Here is a 25,653-nt window from a genome sequence, read left to right as displayed (position 1 = left end):
TGCATGTGCAATTCCACACACCCTGACTGGGGCCAGTGGGAGGGTCAGGCCCCCATCCATCCCAGCCTCTCAGCTCCAGCATTCCCACTCAGAAAATAGGAACTTATTTGATCTCCTGCTCCTGTCAAGACAAACTAAAACTCGAGTCCCCAGCTGTGTTTCTGCAGCAAAACCCTCAGATGATTACACTTTTGCAGCTGAAGGATGCCCTTTTTCCTGACCCTGTGGAATTTACAGGGTTTTTCTGCCCAGTTCTTAAGAAATTAATTTCCAAAAGCCTGCAGGCTTCCGTTGGGACCCTGATTGGAGCTGGTGTAATACGACATCAACCCTGTGCAGTGACACGTGCTGCCAAAACCCTCCTCCCCTCTGAGAGCCTGGAGGGAATCTGTGCACAGGGACCCCACAGACATCACCCAGTGCTCAGGGAATGGTTTGTTTGGGAGGTGTTCCCAGGCCATCTTAGAAACAAAACCAGAAAATCAGCAGGAGAAATTTGGCAGGAGAAAGGTCACAGCAAAGCTGGAGACCAGCCTGCAGGATAGAAATCTCTTGGATCACAAATGTTTCCCCTGTGCCTCTGGGTAAATCTACAATTCAATTTAGTTCCTATCTAGGAATAACAATAATCATCCTCTGCCTGCTTTCCCTGGGCAGGCTGGAGTTTATCTGGGGCAGGAACTGCGTTTTCTCACACTTCTCAGTGGGATCACCTAGAAAACATCGAGCCTTCGGGAAACACAGACATAGAATCTGAGAATCATAGAATGGTTTGGGTTGGAAGGGGACTTAAAGCTCACCTTGTTCCACCCCCTGCCATGGGCAGGGACACCTTCCACTATCCCAGGTTGCTCCAAGCCCTGTCCACCCTGGCCTTGGACGTGACCAGGGATCCAGGGGCAGCCACAGCTTTCTCCAGACAACCTCGAGAGGGGGCACAGCAGGTTCCACTCACACCCCCAGGTACACGAAGATGCTCACGGGAGGAATTATACAATCTCTCTATGTGTGTGTATATATATCTATATATAGTTTATTTCTCACAATCCTGGTAAGAGTTACAGGTGTATTTGGGAATCATTTACAGTTTCACAGCATATGGAGTGGCCATACAGCTTGTGATGTGAGTAACATACAGTGTGTAGAGAGCACACGATTCCGACCCATCCACCCACCACTCACACAATGGGTTTCCAAAGCTAATACTAGATTCAGCTACGGAGAAAGCCTGGAAAATGTCAGGGTACAGCGTTGGGTGTCATACAACACTGTCAGTCACAATGGGACAAGCTAAACTACTTTAAATTTTCAATCTAGTATTTCTAGTCTACCTGCATTATTGCATTTATACGCTTTTTTTGTTTTCAAAGTCAAAGTAAATAGAATACTATATGGGAAAGGAAAAAATTCTTGACTATTTTAGGATTTGAGCTGCAGCCCATACAAAGTGTCCATAGAAGCATAGACAAGATTATAAATTCAACAAGGTATAAATTAGCTGGATAGCTTTGTGTGTAGGTAGGTGTCCATTTCCCTCCAGGAAATGTGTCTAGCAGCATATTGTTTCTGAGAGCAAAAAAAAAAAAAACAAACCCCAAACCTGTATGTTGAACACAGTTGTGTAATGACAAGCAGGTCTGGTTGTCCAGGGAAGAAATCAAGGTGTCACTTGGAAAATTCCTATTGTTTGGAAAACACACGCAGGAGCTGACTCAAAACCCACTAACATCGTTGGAAAGGTGCCTGAGGCTTCCAAAGGAACAGCAGGCATTTCAGTCTGACTTCCAAGGGCTTTGGATCAGTTCCTGGGGAAGTAACAGAATCCAAACAAACCAAAAATAAAATAAAAATCCCCTGTAATCTGACCTTCGAATTCCCTTCCTAAAGTTTTAGTTCCTCCACAAACTGATAGCCAACCTGCACCTACCACTGGAAGAGAGTTGGTTTCCTGGGGAGGTGAAACTGCAACTTTTAAAGGCTTCAGTTGAAACAGTCCTGGGAAAAGGCACCAGGGTTATGAAGGGCTGCTCAAAACTCAGTAAAGCCAAATTATTCCCATGTTGGTTGGTTGGTTGGTTTTTAACCAAACAAAATTGTGTGGCACCCTTGTTCTTATCAGCTTGCCCCAGAAGCTTGGCTGCTTGAAGCAGCCGTGGCAGAACCAGGGATATGGTGCAGGACCTGACTGGTGGAAGGTGATTAAAGATTCCTCTTGTCCTGGTGGGAGCTTTGGTGCTGCAGCATCATCACACAGACAGAAAGAGCCTGTACATTCATGCTCAGGATGCTGCACTGAGGCTGAGAAATGGAAAAGTGACGGAACTGTTTGAGAATTGCAAGCTGGGAACAACCAGAAGAGAAATGGGAACAGCCAGTCCAAAGCCTGTTTAACTCAAGTTATGCTTTTCAGCAGAAAAACATCTATTTAATTTGAAGAGCATCAAAGAGGGCATGAGTCCCAGAGTACTGCATATCCGAGCACACGCTGTCCACAGGAGTGAGCAGAGCTGTGGCACAAGGTAGATCCAAACTCATGAATTTGGAAAGCCAAAGGCTTTGATCTCTCACAGGATTTTGAGGCCTATTATGGTCAATTGAATGAAATGCGAATTTTAGAGGCCCAGACATCCCACAGTTCCCTATCACCCTGTGACACCTAATCAACTCATTGAAATGAGACAATCCTTGCACTTCCTGCACCCTAACCCCTGACACAACAGCTGATCCTTCCAGGCCAGCAGAAGTACACGTCCACGACTTCAAAACTTCTCTTTTCCCTCAGTTTTTGGTGCTCCAGAGGGCTGAGGGAGCTCTGTCTGCAGCCCAGTGCGGTGCGTGCTCACACCATGTCAGCCCCTCTCAAGCAGCCAGAACACCTCACACCTGACTGACAGGGAAGGACAAGAAGGGACCTTCCTGGGGCTTTGTCATCCATTAGAAATCCTGTGGCAGATGAGCACTCAGCCTCTTGCAGACTTAGACCCTCAAAGGTGAGGGCAGATCAAAGCTCCACACATTCTCTGCTGTGACACACAGTCTGGGGGCCCAACACTGCCTGTATTTTTGGGGGACCCACCTAAAACCTGTCTTAGACACCCCAAAATCTGCCCCAGCCTTGGGCTGTGGAGAGGCCACATCTGCAGAGCTGCCCAGGAAGAAAGCAGGGGGAAAAAAGGGAATGCAGTGCAGTGGCCAAAGAAGGAGGGAAGAACAAGCAATGATCAGATCAGAAACCAGTAGTTTGTAGCAGCTGAAGATCTGGTGTGAACAGACATCCCAGGAATTAGGGAATTTAAAAGGAAAGCAGGTTATAGGGCTGGACTGATGGTCTCAAAAAGAGGAAGAAGTCATCATAAATCCACCTTATTCTGTGGATTAAACCCCCTGAGGGTTGCTGGATGGGGGCACAGGCTCCCAGGCTTTTTAGGGCTGTCAGCCAAGTGTCACTCATAAGACCCAAAATGTGCCAACAAGTCCTCAGCATCAGCAGATTTCTACCCAAAAGAGTAAAGGATCAAATACCTCCAGTGTAAATAGCAGGAAATATTCCCAATTCCAATGTCCCGTAGGGAGAATTTACTGGAATACAGAGCCATTATGCTCCAGATCAAAGCCAATTCCTCTTCGTGGTGGGAAGTGCCCAACCTATGCAGCAGAACTGCAGCCAGCTCATGAATGGGATGTGATGCTGCAAGGCCTGGGAAGGGAATCAGCATTCCTGCTCCAGCATGGAGGGTAGACCAGGAGGATGGAACTGCGAGCAGGCTGCATTTGCAGTCCTTGTCATAACGTGAAAAGAGAACACAGCCCCTCCTGATGTCCTGCCAATTCTCCTGAATCATGCAAAGTTGGTTACAGAAGACTTCAGGTATTTTTCTAACCCTTTAACATTGCACAGAGCCAGCAGGAATTCATCTGGAAAAGGCAATTAGCAGAGGTTAATTTGCATGGCACCAGAGCTCATAATTTTTTGCCTTTTTCTGAGGAAAAAAAAGGGGGAAGAGGATATAAAAGTTAGTATGTCCTTACCAAAGTTATTAAGATAATTAAATAGTGCTTTTTCTCTCCACTTCTCTGCTCTGTTCCTTTCACCCTCTCAGAATCTTCACCGATATGAAGCTTTCCATGGAGCTGATTGAAATTCCAAGAATTTCACCTTTCAAACATATTTTTTCATTGCCTTCCTTTTTTGGTTTATTTCTTGAAGAATCATTTTCCTCTCCAATCTTCAGCACTGTTATTTTCAACCAATTCTAAGAATAGTTAGAAGGCCACTGAATTCTATACCCCAGTAGCGTTTCCAGGAAAAGTAGGGAATATTTTAAGGCATAAATCATCTCTCACCAGCTCCAGGAGTTTTTGGTTGCACTGCTGTTGTTAATACACAAATCCTGATGCCAGCATAAGCAAGGCTGCCTCAGAGAACAGACTTCCCTTACACTCAGCCTAAGGAACATTTGTATCAATTGAAAAATAAGTGTGTAATTGAGATCATTTCATGATGACCTGTGATCATATCCCTGGTGCCAACAAGAACTCAAAGGCCAGAGCATGGTAAAGCCAATGGAAAAATTCCCCTTGTTTTCAGTATTCTATGGCTCAACCTTCAAAGTCTAGTCCAACAGAGACACAAATGGATGTTTAGTTTATCACCCAGCCCCCTAAGAAATGCTTCAGGGCAAGTAACTGTTGAGAGCTTTAAGTAAGCCCCAGGCAAACAGGAATGCATTCTTACCCTCCCAAAAATGCTGCTACATAATCCCCTGGCTGCCAGATTTGTTTGCATCCTGCTGCAGTATTGTTAGGAATAACAGGACTTATCTACAGGGTATTAAATCAGTAGGAAGAGGAAGCAGAAGCATAATCCATTCCATCTCTCTTAAAACAGAAGCAGCAAAAACCTTCTACTGAGTTGTCCAAGACAGCAAAATGACATCTTTATATTCAACTAAAATTTATGATTCTCTAAAAAGAGATTGAGATTGGGTGCAGTGATTCAATCGAGAGTTTTGGTGATAAGCTGAAAGGTCTGCAACCAGTTTTGCCAATATTTAATTTATCAACTTGATCAAGAGAGTAAACTAGCAATCTAGATCTCTTCAAACCCCAAGCACAGACTCTGATTAGTTTTAAGTGTTAATTCACTGTCCCCATGGAGATGACACTAGAAGGACTTCATACCACAAAAACCACACAAAGAAGGACATCAAGCAAAAAACGGCGTGTGCTCAGTACGAGAAAAGACAACTATTTATTTAGCACAGCGAGGTCACTCATTAAAGCCTTCTGCTTCGACAGATTTGGGGCTGAGAGAGGGGGATTTGCTCCCTCAGCCTGGTGCTCGCTGGACATTTTTGGCTCAGAAGGAAAGCACTGCACAGCCTGGCACAGTAAGGCAGGACAGGAGCTGTTTGCAAGTCAGGGCTGCGACGCACTGTGGCATCTACGCTGGATCTGCCCGGCTCAACACTAGACCCACACTTGGAAAAGCGCTACAGCACAGTCCAGGATAGTCTAAAAGTGCCTCATTTTAAAGCAAAGAGCCCACATGACTGGGGAGCAGGGGCTCAGGGCTCTGAGCACACCACACACTCAGCACTTCACCAGCCAGACATTCTTTGCACTGAGGAGAAACCAGGACCAGAAAGGAATTGAGGAGCTGCATGGCATAGTGGGAATGGCACAGAAAAGACATCATGGACACTTGGTGTGAATGCAGGGAAGGAAGGAAGGGGCATCTCCAGCTTGGATTCTCTCCCCGTCCCAGACTGCAGCAATGCAACACGAAGGTTTGTACACACAAACACTCAGGATGTGCTTCAAGGCACACAGACACACAGACACAGACAGGTGTTTTCCAAACCAAACTGCCAAAGAGGTGGGTTCCAGGTGCTGAACCTCGACAGCAAACTGTTAAGTGATCACAGGAAGTGGAAAATCCCTTGGGAACAGGACAGACCATGCTCAAAAACCCCTTACAAACAGAACATGCCAAGCATTACAAACAGAGGTTTGCTGAGCAGGGAGCGCTCTAATGAGCAACAAGCCCCAGTGAGGAGCTGCAGCCCCATCACCACCCCTGTGGTGCTTCTGGATGAAATTGGTGGCCTTGCATCCGAGTGCTCTAAGGGCAGGCAGAGCTTGGAGATGGAGAAAAGGTTAAGGCCATTAGCTGAGAACTGTTTTTCCCCCTCTTCTGTTGCCAAAGGTGAAGACAAGGAAATAAGAACATTTTAGAAAGTAAAACTGGAGACTCGAATGGAGCAGGTTCTTCACTTTCCTTGCCCAATCTATCTATGCTGGTCAGGGCAGAATAGATAGATGCTCTGCCTAATGTCACACACTGCTAAAAACAATCCTAGGCTAGAGCTGAGAGGGAGAGAGGGGGCAGGAAAGGTAGAAACAGCTCTTGAAAACCGAAGTAACTGTCTGAAAATCATTACCCTATTTGGCAAAAGATGAACCAGAGCAGGAGGGGGTGATTTCCCTTCCCTTTGAGCAATGTAAGCAAAAATCCCTGTGAAAATTCCCCTGCAAAGTTGTTCTTCTGAGGGGAAAGGAGGACCCATCTGCTTCTAACCCTTCCCCAGGCTGTAAGTGACACACTGCTGCTGGGAACACATCCACAGCTCATGCCAAGAGCGTTTTAGGCTACCAGGATCTCACCTGGAGCTGTAGCCCTGCTTCCCGAAACTCCTGTGAGCCCAACACGCCTGCTCCTGTCTCTGTGCTAGCAAAGGTGGAGGCATCAACTTCCAGCTGCATCAGGACACAGTGTCTGGTATTCCCAGAGGCCATAGACCTTTGGGAATATTTTCTGAGCTCACCATAGGAGTAGCCATGCATTCCAAGACCATGTGCATTCAGCAGGTCAGATTTGGAGGTAAATAAGGCAGACACGAGCCAAGAGAAGAATTGCCAGGTCAGGTTATACCCCCTCACCGGCCCGTCCAGGGACTGTGCCAGAGGCAAACACTGCACAGGCAGCACCTGAGGAATGCACACCTCCCTCTATCCCTGCAGCCCCTGAATTCATCCATCCATCCATCTCAGGTAAAGGTGCACAATGGGCTCTGTAACAGAACTCACCCCACTGTGTCACAGCCCCTGTGGCCGCTGCCGAGCTCCCATTGGATCTCACCTAACCTCTGACCCAACTTAAACCCAAAATGTAAGGGGTTTTTATAACATGGCTGTTTTGCAGCAGCCAAGAGAAGCCTAATGGAAGCTTTCAGAGGCAGAACTCCTCACCTCTCGCTGTTTAGTGCTGAGCATCGGCCAAAGCACTAAACACCCTCACTCCTCCCCCTCACAAGGTCTGATTTTAGAGCCAAGGTACTCACCCATGAAATCAGGCTGCTCCCGAGGGCTGGGAATTGTTTCCATTTCCAAAGTGTGGACGTTACAAATCCCTGCTACTACTGTCAAGAGGGAGGTAAGAAATCCACCCAGGACAGACTCCAGTGCCCTTGAAAGGGATTTCTCTGGTATAAAGCAGGTAGGTCAGTGTTACTGTCATGGGGTCCCAGGTCCTCTCTGCCCTAACACCAGCTCATGTCTCCCCCTTTTCCTGTCTTCCCATGTGCTGAGAGACAAGAGCCTTCAGTGGGGAAAAAAATCCAATGAAAAGCCTTATCCAAATCCCAAAAAAATGAACACAAATAGTCCAGCCAACCTCGAGGGAGCTTGGACTGAGCCCACAGCACCCTGCAAAGCCCAGCCTCACTTTAGGAAATACTAGATCCAAAACAAAGTCTCTCTATTCCAAGTGCTGCCCACGTGACCCTGGCGAGCCCTGGGATGCTGAAGGCTGCAATGGGACTTCTCTGGGCCACAGCACAGCCCCTCTGGTCACTGCCCCGCTGGCAGCTCAGCCAGAAGAGTGACCTGATGTGACATCCCAGGCTCACACTCGGCTCTGCCACGCTGCAGCCGCCCTGGTTCCTCCGGAGCACTTCCCAGGCAGGTGTTCCAAGGTGGGATGAGGAGGGGCAGATACACAGACACCAATTAGGGATGGCTGTTGGGTCAGGGAGCTGCCTCTTCCCTGCCACTGCCCCTGCGCTTCCCTTGTTCCAGGACGAGCTGAGAAAACACCCCCAGCCCAGCGTGACAGGAGAGCCGGGCCTTAGCACTCCCCTTCCATCTTCTTTACCACAGCCCAAGTTAAAACAGAACCAAACAGAAACCAAAACACAAACTGGGACTCCAAATGGGATGTAGAACACTTTGGACTTGAAAACGGGACTGCAAGGGGCGGGGAGGGTGTCTCCCAGGGAGGACAGCAGGGGAGGGGAGGGGACACCGTCATTTACACCGATCAGGAGAAGCTGTAATCTATACACAGCGGTATAAGCCAAGATATATTACATGAAAGAACACACTGAGTGCATGGAGTTACCCACAGCGGGTCAGACTTGCACAGTTGTCTTGAACAAGACCCTGGAGTTGCAGTTGGTGTTTGTTGTTGACCTATCTAGCTCGCTCTCTATATATATAGCTATGTATAGAATTTCTCTGCATGCATTTGTCTCAAAAGGAGCTGTACAGCTGGGCTGGGTTTCTCATCCCCACCCCGTCTCGGTCTTCATTTTTTCCGGGCTAGGAATGCCACTCCCACAATCACAGCCAGCGCGGCCACCGCCACTCCTCCGACGATGATCAAGGGCTTCATGTTGTCGAAGAAGCTGCCCGGTGACTCCTCGGAGCTGTTTCCCTTGTGGTCAGAGTCAGGGGACTGGCCGCTGGCCTCCTGCGTCTCCGTGGCGGCGGGGCTGGGTTTCAGGTTGCTGTGGTTGTTGGCGATGGCGGCGTCACCGCCTGCCTTCTTGGTGGCCGTGGCAGGAGCAGGCTGCTCTTTGGGGGCCTCCTTCTTGTCTGCATTCGTGGCAGGCCCAGGGTTGGGTTTTTCCGGCTTCCCGGAGCTGGCGGCCTTGGCGTCGGGTTTGTTTCCGCTTCGGACGTTGCCTTTGGAATCCATCCTAGGGGTGCTGTGGGCAGCGACTGGATACGCGGGGCTATCCCAGCTCTTCTCCCTTGCCCGGCTGCTGCAGGAAGCAGAGGAGCCACCCGAGCTCAAGGCCTGGGAGTGGTTGTCTTGGGATGCTTGTGACACTGGCAGTGTCCTACCTGGACATGGTACAGCACCTGGAGGGGGAAGCAGAACAAGGAGAGGTGAGTGACAGGGTAGAGCAAGCCAGTGCTACTCTACCTGGAGGTGATGGAGGAGGACAGAAAGGAAGACTGGAAAACTGTTGGCTTCTTCTTTCAGAATTGTGAACTTCATTCAAAGCATTTGCTACAGGCTCTGTGCCTGTAACAATCACAGAAACAGAGAATGGCCTAGGTTGGAAGGGACCTTAAAACTCACCTTGATCATGCCATGGGCAGGGACACCTTCCTCTGGATCAGAGGGCTCCAAGCCCTGTACAGCCTGGCCTTGGACATTTCCAGGGATGGGGCAGCCACAGCTTCTCTGGTCAATGTGTGCCAGGGCCTCAGCACCCTCACAGGGAAGGATTTTTTTCCTAATATCAAACAGGAACATCAAACAAGTTGGACTGTCACCTATGACTGCCACTTTTGGGCGTCCGTAGTCCAAGTCCATCCTGGCTGTGGGTGTGAGGCCATTTGTCAGCAATGACAAACTCACATCCAACCAAATAAACCTTACTTTGCCTTTGCTCACCCTTTCAATTCCTTCTGGGTAATGAGAGAACACTTTGTTCCACGGGAAAGCAGATGGATAGATCCTCCCTGCCTGTCTCACCCTCCACCCTTCCTTTTGCAGCACTATCCCGAGATCCATTTATAATCCATATGTGATCCTGTGTGATGCTCTCCCTCCAGATGGGTACTGCAGGAAAACCAGGATTATTTCCTCACTTCTCACAGGTATCAGGGATAAAAGGATTATTTCTACCAGCATTTTGGTAGAGCAACAGCAAAACAGAGTGCCAGATCCTCAGCTGGTGCAAAACAGAGAATTGACTGCTCAGATTTACTGCAGAGCTGGATCTCTTGGTGATAAGAGATGTCTCAGTCCTGTCATCTCCTTTCAGGGTTGCTGGACTTGTCCATGGAGCCAAACAGGATGCTGGTGATCAGCTGGGGCTATCTTCCCCAGGGAACTGGTGGAAGTGGTGAACAACACAGCTGCACCACAGGAATTCAGCAAAGGGACAAAGTGGGCTTTGAGGGGACGTAAAACTACCACAACAACCTCACCCCACAAACCTGGCAGGGCAGGGTGAGCTGAGGATGGAGCTCCTGTGGCTCCACTTCCATGTAATGGGAGGAGAGGACAATGCACTGGGCATTTTGCCAGCAGGCTCTGGCAGTTCAGCACCACATCAGCTCCGAGCTCGGGAAATAAAGAGTAACCAGGAGGCAGCATCGGATCTGAGCCGCCGGCATTGCTGGCTCCCTGCTGACCTTCAGGGCTGCCAGGAGCCTGCCGGGAGCTTTCTGCCTGCTAAGTGAAATCAGAGCTCATTGTCTGGATTGAGAGCTGAAGAGGCTCCTCAAAAACCTCAGCCAGCAAAGGTTCCTTCCACAGCAGCTCAGAGGGCAGATCGCTCCTCTAATGACAGGAACAAAGTCCCAGGACTGCAGCAATGATCTGTGCTGCTGACTCTTCCGGGAAAGAGGCTGACAAACATGGGGTTTTCATCTCCTTTTAGGCAGGAATGGAGGAAATCTCACAGAAATGACACATCTGGGACTAGAGCAAAGCTGAGCAACACCTTATGGCTCCTAAGTATAAAATGGAAACACCTCCCTCCCATGCTCTCCCTTGCCAGCCATTGCTTGGTGGACACCAGCTGCTCCAGTGCCAGTCAGCTGGAGCAGACTGAGGGAACTGCAGTACCAAAATCATGGAATTCCACAACTCTCACAGAATATACTAAGTTGGAAGGGACCCACAAGGACTTCCAGCCCAGCTCCTCACGCTGCACTTGGCTGGGTGACCATAAAATCCCGTATTTCTCATTGACTGCAGCTGGACAGTGCCTAGCTTGGGATACTAAACTCTTTTGGAAAGCCCAAACTGTGCCTCTCTCACGGCTTGCTGAGCATGTATCAGATACTTGGGCATCCTGTACCACACAAACACCACCCCGGATGCTCACCCAGCTTTGGGCCTCGCTGTGGCTTGGGGCGTGGGAGGGAAACAAGGGCCTGGCCAGGTGCAAGAATATTTTCCTCTCAGTGCTCATTCTGTAATATTTCTGTAGATATTACCTGCCTCATCTTTTCCAGAGAGCATCCATACTGCTCTGTTAGCACAAGTCCTACATAAATCTAGAGCTGAGGCTGCACACAGTCACTCCCAGGACTCTGCTCCTCTGGTTTGGGACCAGTTTATCCTTTTATTTCTTTTCAGTCTGGTACAATGAGACACAAAGAAATAGTAAGTGGAGCCCACAACTGAAGTGGGTTCGGAGGTTAAAGCAGGGAGAGTCAGATTAATCATGGCATAAATATTAATTTACCTTCTTTGTCGCTTTGATATCAATTAACTGGGCCACTCACACACTCTGACATTCGTGTGGTTACAGCACATGGACCAAGCACTAAACTTGTGTTCTTTCCCTAGGAAAATCATGTGCAGCCTATGGAGATCGTGAGGTAAATCAGAGAGGGCAAACTCACCTTTTGCTGAGAAATGGGGACCCTGCACAGCCCAGGCACCTCAAAGTTTATCCACCTCACTGATCCAGGTTCCTGGGGGCACAAAAGCTGGTTTTGCTTGGAGCCATGGAGCCAGGAGCTTTGTCCTGCCACCATGCCCTGCATTGCCACAAACAGAATTTCCTGATTCTAAGTGCATTTCCACTAAAAGCAACACAAACCCATCATGCAGCTTAGAAAAGGTTTTAAAAGATGTAGAAACCAAACTAAGCCAAAAATCAATATTGGCAGTTCTTAAGTGCCCGCACAAAAGGGCTTTTGTCTCTGGTTTTCCATCACTGCAAGTAGCCACAGGATCACCTAGCACCTCTCCAGACCCTCTGGCCTGGCTCCTCCTCTGGCTCCTGGGTACCCTTAGCAGCACATTCTTTTCCATCCCAGTACTTAACCCACTTCTGTGTGCTCTTAGCTCCCTACCTTGGGAATCATCTCTCCTCTCCATCCTGTACTTCCAAGGCCATGACCATGGGCTCATCTTTAAGCACTTCTGTCTCCCTCAGACTGAAGAAAGACGTGCTTTCCTCACTCCAAAAAACTAAGCCTGCATATGGGGGCTCCCCCCCATTCCTTTGTCTCCTCCTCTTCCCTCATTCCATCACACCAAGTTTTTCTCTAATGACACATTTTCCTACTTTCTTCTTTATATCTCCTCACATCTTTTTATTCCTCCCTTTTCTCTTGTCAGCTGCTGTCTCTGCCTGTCTACCCATTCCTCCCCCTTCCAGCTCCCTCTCTGCCTCCTACACAGGCAGCAGCACTTGGGAATAAGATTTTGTGGGAGACAGGCTTCATTCCCTCCCTTTTCCCTGCTCCATGCTATTTCTGTTTAACAATCAGTGCCCTTTCTGGAAGGTTCTCATTGCCAGCAGCTAACCAGCTCTTCCCCAGGCTGGGAAGAGGGAGCTGGCATAATAAAACCAGGGATGATAAAGGAGGAAAAGGAAAAGGAAAGCCTTCCAAATTGCTGCTGCTGCTGCAAAGATTGGCACACAAACGCCACAGCTCCCCTGGGATGCTCTCAAGGTCAGTGCAGTCAGACTCACCCGGCGCAACAAGCTGCCCTCCGCCAGAGCAACAGGCCAGCAGAGGAACAGCTTCCCCTGGCTCCCTGAAGGGCACTTTTCCTGCCTCAAACCCCAGCAAATCACCAAACACATCTATTCATCTGTCTCCTGCGTGCACAGATGAAAGCTGCATCAATCCTGCACCGAGCGCAGCTGATGAGTCATTGCTAAGCTGTGCCACAGCACAGCTCCATCAGGATGGCCCCTTCCCTCTGCAGGGACCAGCCCCATCCCATCTCCAAATCCTCTCATCCTCCCCTACTGCTTCCATTTGGAAGGAAAAGTCAGTCACTTTGCAAGACCGAGGAGCTGCTCCGGGGTGTGGGTCTGGGAGCAGTGTGTGCAGTGGGAAGCTCATCCACAGGCCTTTTCCCTCTGTCATGAAAAGCAACGCGTTTCCATCAGGTCCTTGACTGCCACACTGAGACTGGCAGCAAGGAAGGATTTAACAACACAGTGGGGTTATGTATCAGGATTTATCCTGCAACAAAGGTCCATCCCTACACTCCCAGTGTCCTCCAGTTAGAAACATCCAGTCCCCTCCTGCAACTGAGCAGCATTCCCAGTGCTTCAACTCTCCATTCCCAATGGGGAAAACCAGCATTTGTCCCTTTTTCTGAGCTGCTGGGGGAATAAATGCATTAAAGACAGGTAGATGCCAAGCAAGCACCAAGGAGAAGGTTGGCAGAGTAGTGACTAAGCCTTTCCCCATGCCCAAGAAGGGCAGTGAAGATGGATGAGGTAATGCACCGCCTCTGATATTACCATAAATATTAAAGCAGCTTTACATAAGGAGCTTGTGTTCTCTCAGCTGCCATGAGCAGCTCCCCAAGGAGGATTTTTAGCTCCCTTCCAGGCTATTTCAGCCCCCAGCTCCTGACGCAACGCACGGCAAACGTGACACAACGCAACGCAAACCCCACGCCAGCAGAGTCACTTGTCACAGACGCTTCTGAATGGCCTCAGTGCTGCACAGCCAGGGACAGACTGTACAGAAACCTGCTGTGCTTCCCAGCCCTCCCAAATCCAACCCTCAGAGACAGCAGCACCAAGTCACAGCAAACACTGGTGACCCACTTCACTCTGATGAGATATTTATGAATCCTTTTCCCAATCTGTTGTTTGTTACTCCCCACATCCCTCCCCCCATCCCTGGATTAAACACTTCCCTCTCAAACAAGCCCTTTGAATCTTGTTATGGAGAGTGTCAGATGCTGGAAGTAGTTTAGCAATGGCAGCAGCCTCAAATCGCTGCCATGGGGGGAGATCTGCCAGCCAAGCCTCTGCTCCACGGCTGCAGCAATTCCTGCAGCTGCTCTGAGCCCCAGCATGCTCCTCTCTCATCCAGCTGGTGCTGGCAATGACCAAAAACCTGCCCCCACCATCCCCACAGCCCCCAGAGCATGGCCAGAACCCCCCTTCTCACTCCCAGTGCCACCAAGCCACGTCCCCTCTCTCCAGGCTGGGCAAGGCATCCACACTCAGAGACTGGGTTGTACCTGGCACCAAGGTGAGGTGTGGCAACAGGACGGGTTCCTGTAGCCCAGCAAAGGCAGCTTTGCCCTCCATTTGCAAAGGGAAGGGCTCTGGGATGCAGACCCTGGGCCACCAGCTGCACAGAGGTGTGACACCATTGCCAGTGTTCTCTCTGGAGGCTGCCCAGCCATGCTGCCCACACAGGTGACACAGCACTTCAGTCTCCCCACCAGAAAGAGCCCAGGAACGGGACATATATGGTCTTTTTCTACACCACAACCTCTGCAGATGACAAGCTCTGAGCTGATTGTCACCTCTGCAAGCCACACACATCCTGTCCCCAAAGAGCTCCTGGGATGAACGTGGCAGACATTTTATTCTCTGAGAGATGGAGGCAGCATTGCAGACACATCACACTCCTGCCAGGGGCTCAACCTGTGTTCTTTTGGAGGGGTTTAACCCCAAACACAGCTCCAACCTACCCTGGTAAGACACTCTGTCTGTACACAGCCACGTGCACAGCAAAAACCAGGCACTGCCAAGCAGCCCTGGGAGAGAGAAGATTTTATCTCCAGCCACGTGCTCCGACTCACTCCCTAGAGGTGGGCACTGAGTCACAGCTGGCACAGCCCTGGCCTGCTGTCAGCAAGAGAAGTCACAACTGGCAAGGCCCCTCAAGTGCCACCAGCCCCCCCACCCCCCATACAGCTTGCACTCCCAGACACATCTTACAGCAAAATCATTTATAGAATTCAACAGAATTTGGAAATACATTGCCGAGGCTGGGTTGGAAATGCCCTGCTGCAAAGCCTGGCTCCTCAGGGTCCCAACAAAGTCCCAAAGCCCCTAAAACAGAGTTCAGAGCACCTCAATTTGCTGTGCTAATCTCACTTTAATCTTGGGTTTGAACCCCCCTCAGACACAAAATCAAATTCTCTTTTCCCCTGAATAGTTACTTCTTTTTTTTTTTTTTTTTGTAGCAGAGAAAAACTGTAGCTTTTACCCTTCAAAAACCACGAGGTGTTAGATCTTGAGCCTCTCCCTGGCAGGGCTGGGCATCCCTCACTCCAAGACAGAAATTCAGGGCACAAAGGAAAGGCTTCTCAGCCAGGATGACTTTTTCTTTCCATGGCAGCTATTTGTCAGGACACTGGATCAAAGCACTGGAGCAATAATGGGGAACACTTTCGGAGACACCGCAGCAACAGGAATCCTGGAGCCTTAACCCATGAGTGTGGAGCCTCACAGGGATCTGGGTATACCCTGAATCCTACCCTGGGCAACTCCTCGTGTTTTGGCTTTTGCCAAAACACACTCAGTTAATGTCTTTATAATGTTTCTCCAGCCCTCCCAGAGCCAAAAATTCAATTCCAGCAACACCCTGGCTGGGGCCATGGGGCTTGTCTTGGTTCCCTGCTCAGCTCTGGATCTGTTATGCCAGCTCAGGGATAATGTGGCAAGGTCAGCAAATTCCCTGTCTCTTGAAAAATGGTGAACACTCATTCCTTCCTACCACAAAGCTCTGCTCCTTACTCCAGGCCTGCCAGCACTTGGGAAAAGCCTTTGGGAAGAGGGTAGATGCTTCCAAATTAGGGTGCTGCTCCCCAAGCAACCACGAGCCAGTCCCCAGCTTCAGAAGGCTGATTCCCTTTCTGACAGATTTTGCTATTAAGGTGTCTTCCTCCCAGCCCTGTATCACAAATTCAATATCCACAAGCAAAAATAGATGAGGAATATATGTGACACACTGAAATAGCCCCAACCACTGCAGGAAGCATCAGCAAATTCAACATCCCTCCCCAGTTTATGGGCATCCTAAATCCATCCCTTCTGCCTGATGCGGCATCACTCCCTTTGTAGCTCAGCTGGGGCCAGCAGAAAGATTCTGGAAGCAATTCCACACATGCAGAGCTGGGTCTGGAACCTGGCAGCCCCTGGATCTGCAGGCATCAGCCTGAAAACTGTTGCTCTGCAGCTGAAATCTAAGAAGCCACTGCAGGCAGACAAGGGGCCAATTCCACATGAGGCAGTGCCCTTCCAGGGAGGTTCCCACACTCTCTGGGGTAAAACTCATCCCTTACCTTGTGCAGCAACACCAGGGCACTCTCCTTCCCAGCAGGAAGCTGGAAAGCATCTGGGGAAGGATGGCCAAAGCTCCTCGAGCATGGAAATCCCTGCTCAGGGAGCCCCATCCCTCCCTCCACCCCGTCTGCCAGCCCTGACACCTGATCCAGGATGGGGATGATGTGCCAGGGTGTTCTCCAGCCCCACATCCCAGCAGCCTGCCAGGGGAGGGGATGGATGCAGCGGGATGAAAATGCACTTTTAGGGGAGAATTGGGATTTCTTCCCCCACCCCACCACAGTATCACAGGGTTAGATGTTGGTGTTGGGCACCGTGGCTGAGAAAGGACAGATGGAAAACACTGAAGGTCAAACCTGTGAAGGTCAGACTTTTGGAGGTCAGTCCTGAGATGAAGCAGGGAGCTTAATCCGGCATAGTCCATCCTCCCTCTCCTGACGGCATCCTGCCCAAGCCCCACCCAGGAAAACGGGGCTGCGGCGGGGAGGTTTCCTCCTCTTGTCCCAATGCCCAAGTTCTGCCAGCCTGACCTCGATTCAATATTTAAAATCCTCTTCTTTCCCCCTTTGGACCTCCCCAGAAGCCATCAGAGGGACAGAGAAGTAAACAGGAGCAAATCAACAGGTCCCTGCCAGCACACATCACATGGATGCGCAGAGAGCAGGGACATCAGACTGAAGAGCCTGAGACATTCCCAAAGCTTTCCCTCCCTGGAAGCACCCACCGTGACTCGGGAGACCTGGTCTGGTATCCACCCCTCTCCCACTCCTTCGGTGCAATATTCTCCCTTAAAATAGGCACTATTGCCTCTGACATCTTTCTCCCTGCTAGGTTTCTTTGGGGGCAGATTTCCCTTTGTGAGCTCCTCTCCAGCAGGGTCAAATCGAAGGGTACACCCCCTAATTGATGTCAAATTCTCCCTGCCCAACAAAACAACCCCCTTTCCTGGGAAAAGGTGAAGGCTGAACCAAGCTGCTGGTTGTTCCTGCTTCCCTCCTGCCTCAGGACCGACAGAATTAAACAGAGTCATTAAATCCATCCAGGCAGAGCAAAAGGCAAAGAAATGCCACTGTCCGCACAGATGGGAGGGGGAAAGCAGCTGGAAAACCGCTCAAAACCTTCCAGGGAGGTGCAGCAGCTCTCCTGCCACGGCTGGAGGAGCTTAGCCCGGGATGCTGCTTCCCCTCCTCCCTCCCAGCAGCCCTGTTTCCGGCACATGGCCGGCTCCGCTTCCCCGTGCCCGGCGCCCTCCTGCCTCCGGAGCGCTGCTGCGGCATCCAGGTCCTCTCCTTGCCCCGGCCCGGCTCGGATCAGGCGGAAAGGCTCCGCTCGGGCTGGGCGGCACAGCCCGCAAAGGCGGCGGAGGCTGCAGGTACGTGCAGGCTGCAGGAAGCTGCGGGCAGGAAGCGGGCAGGAGACACCCGTGCATTAGCAGAAACACCTTCTATAGCTGCCTGACCTTCAGGGAGAAAAACATGGGAGCTGGGACGGGAAGGGAGCCTCTCGGGGCCGGCCATCCTCACCGTGCTCCTTGTCTGGGGTCAAAAAGGCACTTTTTGCCTCTTACGGGGAAAGCTGTGGAGTGCCGGCTCCAGAGGCAGCCGGCATGGCAGCCCCGGGCCTCCATCCCGGGCGGCTGCGAGGAGGTGCACACTCACCTTGGGCAGGTCGTTCCGCGTCTCCATTTCTCTTTGTCACCCTGCGCAGGGCATCCACACGTCCCGGAGCCGGGAGCCCCGGCCCTTCCACCCCGCGCCCCCCATCCCAGCGGCATCCCTTACCTCTGTCCTCCGGCCGGACGAGTCACACCTTGGGAGCTGGCTCTTGCGCAGAGAGGAGGGAGGGAGGCAGGCAGGGGGGGGGGGGGAAACTTGGGAGTTTCCCACAATGCACCTCTGCAGACTGCATGAAGATGGAGAGCAGGGAGGGGGGGAGAGGATGCTCCAATCCAGAGGGAAGGGCTGGGATCTGGAGGGGCAGGATGCCAAGGGGGGGCCGCAGGGTGGTAAAGGCAGCCCAGCTGCATCTCCACATCCTCTGCCATTTGGGGCTGAGCTGGCTCAGCAGTTCAGGGCTGTCTCTGCAGCACTGACCCCTCTGCTGCTCCATTTGTTTCTCCTCCAAATCCTGCCTGGATTTGCAGCAATTACTTGAAACACAGCAACGAAGTGGGGAGGACACACTGGGAAAAATACCTGGGAGCAGGTCAGCCTGATAAATCGGGATGCCTCTGTGTAGACCACAGGCAATAGGAGTATGAACCTCCCCCCACCAAGATAAGGCATTTCCAACTGAGATGATCCCTGGCAGTGAGTTAAGGAATATAAAACTGACTTGCCAAGGAGAAGCTCTGCACAGTGCAGGGAGGTCACTGAAATACTGCACCTTGGGGTAGTTCTCTGCCAGCTTTGCTTCCCTTCTCCCCAGACTGCTCCTTGTTTGACACCCCTTCCCAAATCAGAGCCGGGCACGCAGCCCAGTCACACTGCAGAGTGCTGTCAGCCAGCCAGGCACTGCCAGACACAGCCACCTCCTCCTCATCCTCTTCCTCCTCCTCATCCTCACCAGCAAAGAGCCCTCACAAGCAAAGAGCCCTCTCTGTTACAGCCTCACCCCTCCAACTAGGTACAGGGCTCAAATTCCCATCCCTGTGTCACTTCTTGTTTGTATCCCAAACCTCAGCAGGTTCTGGGATTATCTGGAGCTCTTTTAGCCCTTATTTCAGAGCAAATCGGGCAGTGTGCTACTTGCCCATCTGCCTCCATCAGCTACTCAGGACCCACCGACCACCCACCAGTGCCCAGCCAGGTGCATGTCATGTCTAAAAAATACTCAGGTTGCTTAAATCCCACTGTAAAGAAAAATCTTGCCTGTGTTTGAAGAGAGCTGCAGAATGAGGGGCTGGATGCAAGAACGCAAATCACCCAGGACATGCTGTGCTTCTAGGGGCTGCAGCTACCCACACCCCGTCGGGGCAGGGATGAGCAAGGTTATTCCTATTCCTTCTGTAGTCCTTGGCTCCAGGAGCCAGCTCGGCTCAGACAGGCTGGCACGGACAGGATTAGCTGTGGCTGATGCTGATGTTCCCTCTGTTCCCTGTCTGGTCCCAGTAGTGCCAGCACTCCCTGCTCTTTCAGAGACTTGTGCCAGGCACAGCCAGGACCTTTCCATGGCTCCAAACAGCTGCTTCCCCTTCCTAACACCTCCCCGATCTGCTGATCTAATGACAGCAGCATGATCTAATGACAGGGGCTGAATTCCTGCAAAGCTGGTGGAAATCCACAGTTTAATGCAGGTGACACCCCCAAACCGCCACTTCCCTAGCAAAATCTCTTTGCTACTTCTGTATCAGGCAGGAATATCCTCAAGATGGCAGGAGGAGGGAGGGAGCCTCCTGCAAGTGGGAACCTCAGGGTCTTGTCCCCAGAGCCTGGATGAGGGGTTCTGGCAGTGGTTTCCTTATGTTCACACACTCTGCCTCTGCCTTAGGAGATAAACAGCCCCACGTGATGCTCTCACACGCCTCGGACCAGGATTCACGTTGTATTTAAATTCTGAATGTAAACCTTTTTTTTTTTTTTTTTAACTGAGGTAGGAAAAAGGGAAGCAAAGGAAAAGCTGTAAAAACAATACACTTCCCCCATCTCCCCATGGCAGAGTCACATCCCCCCTAACACAGTGCAGGCACAGCAAGCAGCAACCCTGGCTGAGACACAGCAAGGTGAAAATGGCTTTTTCAAGGTCAGAAGGAGTGAGAAACCTTTAGAAACGGTGCTGCTGGATTTGCCCCCTCCCCCTCAGCTCACAGCACCTCCCAGGAGGAGTTAGCAGGGATAAGGACAGCCCTGGCTCCTGGGGAGCTCCCGCCTGCAAAACCCACAGGGGAATGTTGGTGGCAGCAGCATCCATGGGAAGGAATGGAATTGTTTGAGCCCTCAGAAGTTATCAGGACCAAACATTCCCCGGTACTGCCCAAGGCCATCACTATCCCATGTCCCCAAGTGCCACATCCACACTGCTTTTAAATCCCTCCAGGGATGGGGACTCCACCACTGCCCTGGGGCAGCTGTGCCAGGACTGGACAACCCTTTCAGTCAAGAAATTTTCCCCAATATTCAGTCTAAATCTCCCCTGACACACTTGAGACCATTTTCTTTAGAGAGAAACAGTTGTGCCCAGAATTGTTTGACATTCTGCAAGCAGGAGGGACAGTGTGATGTCTGGCTCTGAGCAGGGAAATAAGGAGTCCATAAGGAATCCTTAAACTCCCAATGTGCCTTAAGACATCCTTTCCCCCTTTCCCAGTATCCCTCACAGGCTGCTTTACTAAACACATCATCGTGAAGCTTTTTTTTTTTTTCCATCATGGAAAGAAAATCATCATTCACAGAAAATAAAGTCATCAAGAGGGTTACCCCCTCCTAATCCAGACATAGGTGCCCTGTTCATAAACTGGAGCAGGCAAACTGGGAGAGCAGGTCACAGCACAGGCTCACACCCCTTTCATCCCTGAGCATCCAAAGATCCTAAAGGAGCCTCTCTCCCTTCCTAGAGCCCCATTTACAACCCACCCACGGCTGGAGAGGGGGGAAAAGGCCACGCAGCAGCAAAACCCTGTGACTGTTTGGGCAGCACCGTTTGTCCGTACCTCAGACTCCCAGGACAGCAGGATGAAGGACGTTTCTCACAGTGGAATGACTTGCTGCAGCAGCCAAGGTGGGTTTCTCTTGCAGCAGGAAGTCCTTGCAGTGAAAATCCAAGCCCTGCTCCCCTTGGGGTATTATTAATAGCCTGGAATGCTGAGCAGCCTCACCTGGAGCCTCCCCACCAGCTGGCATGGGCCTGAGTTCAGTCCTGGGCACTCCTTGTTGAAGCTGTTCTGGGGACAGGGTCACCAGCTCTGTCCAGGCAGCTCATTCCTGCAGTGAATTACATGGGCCTGTAATTCCTCAATAAATGCATTGTTTAAAATCACAGAATGGTTTGGGTTGGAAGTGACCTTAAAGCTCACCCAGTGCTCTGGCAGCCAGCTGGGCAGATTCTTTCCTTCTGAGATGGGGATTAAGGATATCTCTGTGGAGATCTGTACTCAGGAGCCCGGGGACAGTGCCTTTGTTCCCTGGAAGCTGACAGCCCCTTTGTCCCCTGAGTCAGAGGCTGCAGGCAGCCCCAGGCAGTTACATTTGCTCCCAGGTGGATGAGCATGGTAAAACAAAGGTTGATAGATCAGGATCAGGACCTGGAAGAAGAACGCCCAACCTACCAGAGTCTCCAAATCCTCACAAATTGTGTCTCTAGTGCCCCAGCCAGACTTAGGAAAGAACTGAGCATTGAAATAAGCGGCTGCTGGTGTGCTGGGAGCACAGGTGGGCTGGTGGGGAATGTCTGGGCTGGGGACTGACCCTGCTCCTCTTGGCACAGAGCACAGGTGGGACAGCAGAGAGCACATGGGCCAGGAGTCCCGCCAGGGCAGGGAGCTGGGTGCCTGTCCCAGGGAGAGCTCATCCTTCCACAGCCGCTTCACCACCCTGACCATCACCAGGGAGCCTGGGAGCAAGCACGGAGCCAAGGATGGAGCCAATGGAACCGGCCAGGGATGTGCCAGTGCCAGCAGCGGAGCAGCTGCTGCCACCACTGCGCTGTTTGAACCCGGCAGAGACGGGCAAACCCCGCAGGTCGTGGTGCTGGTGGGAGCCCCAGGGATGGGGAAGACAACGATGGTCAGGAAGGTGATGGTGGAGTGGGGAGAAGGGACGCTCCACACGCAGTTTGACTTTGTCTTCTGCATTGACTGCAAAGCCATCGCCCTTCCCATGGAAGCCAGCGTGGCAGACCTGGTTTCACAGTGCTGTCCTGATCTGCGAGTGCCAGCTGGGAAGATCCTGGATGACCAGAAGATCCTGTTCATTTTTGATGGCTTTGAGGCCCTGGGGTTTTCCTTGGTTCAGCCCGAAGCTGAGCTGAGCTCTGATCCCAGGGAGGTGAAGCCACTGGAGCTCACCCTCATGAGCTTGTTGAAGAAGACTGTGCTCCCCAAAGCCTCTTTGCTCATCACCATGAGGCCAACGGCTCTTGGAAGTCTGAGGCAATGCCTGAAGGGTGAGTATTACATGGAGATACTGGGATTTTCAGCAGCCAGGAGGGAGGAGTATTTCCACCGGTATTTTGAGAACCCCAACAAAGCAGATGTGGCCTTCAGGTTTGTCAGAGGCAACAAGATCCTCTATAGCTTGTGTGTCATCCCTGTCATGAGCTGGACCATCTGCACCATCCTTGAACAAGAGCTTTGTGGGAAGAAAAACCTCCTTGAGTGCTCCAAAGCCACCACAGGGATGACTATGTTCTACCTCTCCCAATTACTGAAGCACAGGGACAGGGGCAACCCACAGGTCCTCCAGCAGTTCCTACTCCAGCTTTGCTCCTTGGCTGCCGAGGGTATCTGGAAGCACAAGGTACTCTTTGAGGAGAAGGAAATCAAGGACTATGGCTTGGACCAGCCAGGTCTTCTCCCCTACTTCCTCAATGAAAGGATCCCAAGAAAAGGAGAAGACAATGGGAGTGTCTATGCCTTCACCCACCTGCACCTCCAGGAGTTTTTTGCAGCACTGTTTTATGTTCTGGAGGATGATGGGGAAATGGTCAGCAGCTTGGGGAGGCTTGAGAAGGATGTAAATAAATTGTTAGAAAGCTACAAGTCCAGAAAGGATTTGAATGTAACAGTGCGATTCCTCTTTGGTCTGGTCAGCCAGAAATCCATGGAGTACATGGACAAAACCATCGGGTGCAGAATTTCACCACGAGCCAGGGAAGAGCTGCTGGAGTGGCTTCAGGGGAGGCACAGAGGCCTCTCCCACCCTAGCCAAGCACTGAAGATTTCAGAGATGGACACTTTCCACTTCTTGTTTGAGATGAACGAGAAGAGCTTTGCACAAAGTGCCTTGGGTCATTTCACTGACCTGGACTTGCACAACACCAAGCTGACCCTGTACGACCAGATGGCTCTTTCCTTCTGCATCCAGCACTGGGCTGGGCTGGGCTCCATCACCCTCCAGGGATGCTCCTTCCACTGGCAGGATCCTGAGGCAGAGCTGGATGCATCAGTGCCTTGGTAAGTCCTGCTCCTTCTTGCTTTAATGACCCAAAGCTGCAAAGATTTCTCTTTCTCTGCCCCATAGGATGATTCAGCTCCTCCCCCCGGAACACCAGCTCGGCCTTTCCCTGGGTGTTTGGTTCCTCAGCAGAGGATTTACTTATTCTTGGGGAGAATAAAGGACACATGGGCTCCTCCATCCGCTGCCCACTGCGGGATTGATGGTGATGGAGTTCTTGGCTCGACCTGGCCAGGCCTGCCTGTGCCCAGCTGTCACTCTGGCTTCCTGTGTCACCCTTCTCCCTCACAAAGGGAGACATTCCCTGTTGCTGGAATGTTAAATGCACCCTGTGACTTACCTTACATCTCCCCCGGTGGCTCCAGCAGCAATGCTCGAGGTCCTTCCCACCTCCAAAGTCACAAAGGTCCCTCCGGAGGAGCTGGAGGCTCTGCTCGGGGTGAGGGGGTTGTGTGCTGGTGTCAGAACCGGGAGCTGCCAGCACGGCTGAGGGCTGCGCGTGCCCCGCGGCTCTGTTTCCCTGCAGCTCTGGAGTCTCGGGAGCCGGAGAACATCCCGGTGCCCTCGTCGTGCGGCGGCGGGAGGAGCTGCCCTGCCCCATCCACCTGCTCTGCCGGGCTCTGCGGCACCGGGACAGTGCCCTGCAGGTGCTCCGGTGAGAGACACACGTGGAGCCCAAACCGGGCTGGGATCCGGGCTGGGATCCGGGGCTGGGATCCGGGCTGCGGGTGGGGGCACCCGAACCACAGAGCAGTGGGTGAGTGGGTTGGTGCTGCCCCGCTGCTCCCTGGGGACAATGGCAAGCAGCCAGGGGGAGGCCAGGCCCTCTTCACCTGAGGGTGGGTGTTGTCCCTCGGGTTTGGTGGGCACGTGAGCAGCCAGGACAGGTGAGGTGTGCCAAGCCCCTGTTCTCCGTGCTCTCCCACAGGCTGCAGTGGTGCCGGCTGTCCGAGAGCTGCTGTGCAGAGTTGGCAGCGCTGCTGGCGGAGCACCCGGGCCTGGCCCATCTGGAGCTGGCTGACAGCTCGCTGGGTGACAGTGGCGTGCGTCTCCTCTGTGAGGGGCTGCGGACTCCGGGCAGCCGCTTGCGCATCCTGCGGTGAGCACCTCCAGAATCTCTCGGGCATCTCAGACCTGAGAGCTCGGGAGGCACCCCAAAGGGACCCCTGGGGCAGCATCGTGCCTCTATCGCACACTTCCAGGGCAAGGAGCACCAAGGTTGTGGCACCAGGGTGGAGACTGCCAGCATGGTGGGATGGTGGTGAAGGCACTCAGGAGACTCTGAGGGTTTTCCCGGGGGTTCCCATCAGGCTGCGGTACTCCCGCATCACCAGTGCCAGTTGCGAGGACCTCGCTGCGGTGCTGGGCACCAACACCTGCCTGGAGGAGCTGGATTTGTCCTTCAGTGAGGGCCTGGGCGATACCGGCGTGGAGCTGCTGTGTGAGGGGCTCCAGCATTGTACCTGCCCGCTACACACACTGCGGTAAAGGGGCTGCAGAATGGGCCAGTGCTCCCTCCTACCTATCCAGACCTCTCTCTTCCCACCTGGAGCAGCTGAGCGGGCAGAGGCCAAAGCCCTCCTTCCCTGTTTCCCTCGCTCCCACAGGCTGGGCAGCTGCCGCCTGTCGGGCGCCTCCTGCCCAGCCCTGGCTGCGCGGCTGCTGCAGGGGCCCCGTCTCACCTGCCTAGACCTGAGTGACAACGAGCTGGGAGCCCACGGCGTCCTGCAGCTCTGCCAGCAGCTCCGGCATCCCGCCTGCCCGCTGCGGAGCCTCGGGTGAGTGAGGGCCCTGCCACGGCCCCTCCCATGCCCGGCATTCCCGAGCCGGGCAGCGGAGCCTGCGGGACAGGCAGGGCCGCACCGGCATCGCGGCTGCGTCTGCACCTCCCTCCCTCCCTCCCTCCCTCCCCACAAGCTCCAGCACCTTCTCCTCTTCTCCTGCCTCCTGCACGCCCAGGCTGAGCACGGACGGCTTCAGCCAGGCCCTGCTGCAGGATCTGGACGCCCTCCGGGCTCTGCAGCCCGCCCTGAAGATCGGGAACCTCCTGGAGCACGACGTGCCGCAGGCAGGGGCCATGGCCCGGCTGCCCTGCCACCGCGGGGTGCTGCAGGGGGGCAGGAAGGCGCTCCCCTCCTTCAGGAGACCTCCCCTCCTTTAGGACAAGTCCTTCCAACAACCAGAGCCATTCCCAGCCCAGCCCTCAGTGCTGAGAGTGGGGCTGAGCC

General features: G+C 52.4%; 2 protein-coding genes across 5 annotated transcripts; one reads left to right on the top strand and one right to left on the bottom strand.

Annotated features, from left to right (window-relative positions):
- Window positions 1-1,007: 1,007 nt before the first annotated feature.
- On the bottom strand, window positions 1,008-25,389 carry CEND1 (cell cycle exit and neuronal differentiation 1). 4 transcript variants are annotated; one of them, XM_053945454.1, is made up of 2 exons: window positions 25,352-25,389; window positions 1,008-9,147 (listed from the first exon to the last, which is right to left on the bottom strand). In XM_053945454.1, exon 2 carries the CDS (start codon window positions 8,978-8,980, stop codon window positions 8,588-8,590), a length of 393 nt encoding a protein of 130 aa, XP_053801429.1. In that variant the 5' UTR covers window positions 8,981-9,147; window positions 25,352-25,389; the 3' UTR covers window positions 1,008-8,587. The 4 variants fall into 4 exon arrangements, 3 of the variants coding, with proteins under 3 accessions (XP_053801429.1, XP_053801428.1, XP_053801430.1); XM_053945453.1 differs by lacking the exon at window positions 25,352-25,389 and adding an exon at window positions 21,130-21,169; XM_053945455.1 differs by lacking the exon at window positions 25,352-25,389 and adding an exon at window positions 17,975-18,056.
- Window positions 17,547-25,586, top strand: LOC128789449 (NACHT, LRR and PYD domains-containing protein 3-like). Its single transcript, XM_053945452.1, has 8 exons — window positions 17,547-17,688; window positions 20,869-21,032; window positions 21,738-23,424; window positions 23,952-24,080; window positions 24,354-24,524; window positions 24,736-24,909; window positions 25,033-25,203; window positions 25,385-25,586. The coding sequence occupies exons 2-8, from the start codon at window positions 20,987-20,989 to the stop codon at window positions 25,584-25,586; spliced, it is 2,580 nt and encodes an 859-aa protein (XP_053801427.1). The 5' UTR covers window positions 17,547-17,688; window positions 20,869-20,986.
- Window positions 25,587-25,653: the final 67 nt, after the last annotated feature.

Source organism: Vidua chalybeata, chromosome 6 (assembly GCF_026979565.1).
Source record: "Vidua chalybeata isolate OUT-0048 chromosome 6, bVidCha1 merged haplotype, whole genome shotgun sequence".
NCBI classification, from domain to species: domain Eukaryota; kingdom Metazoa; phylum Chordata; class Aves; order Passeriformes; family Viduidae; genus Vidua; species Vidua chalybeata.
Note: the sequence above shows the minus strand (reverse complement) of the source record. Positions and strands in the feature narration are given on the sequence as shown.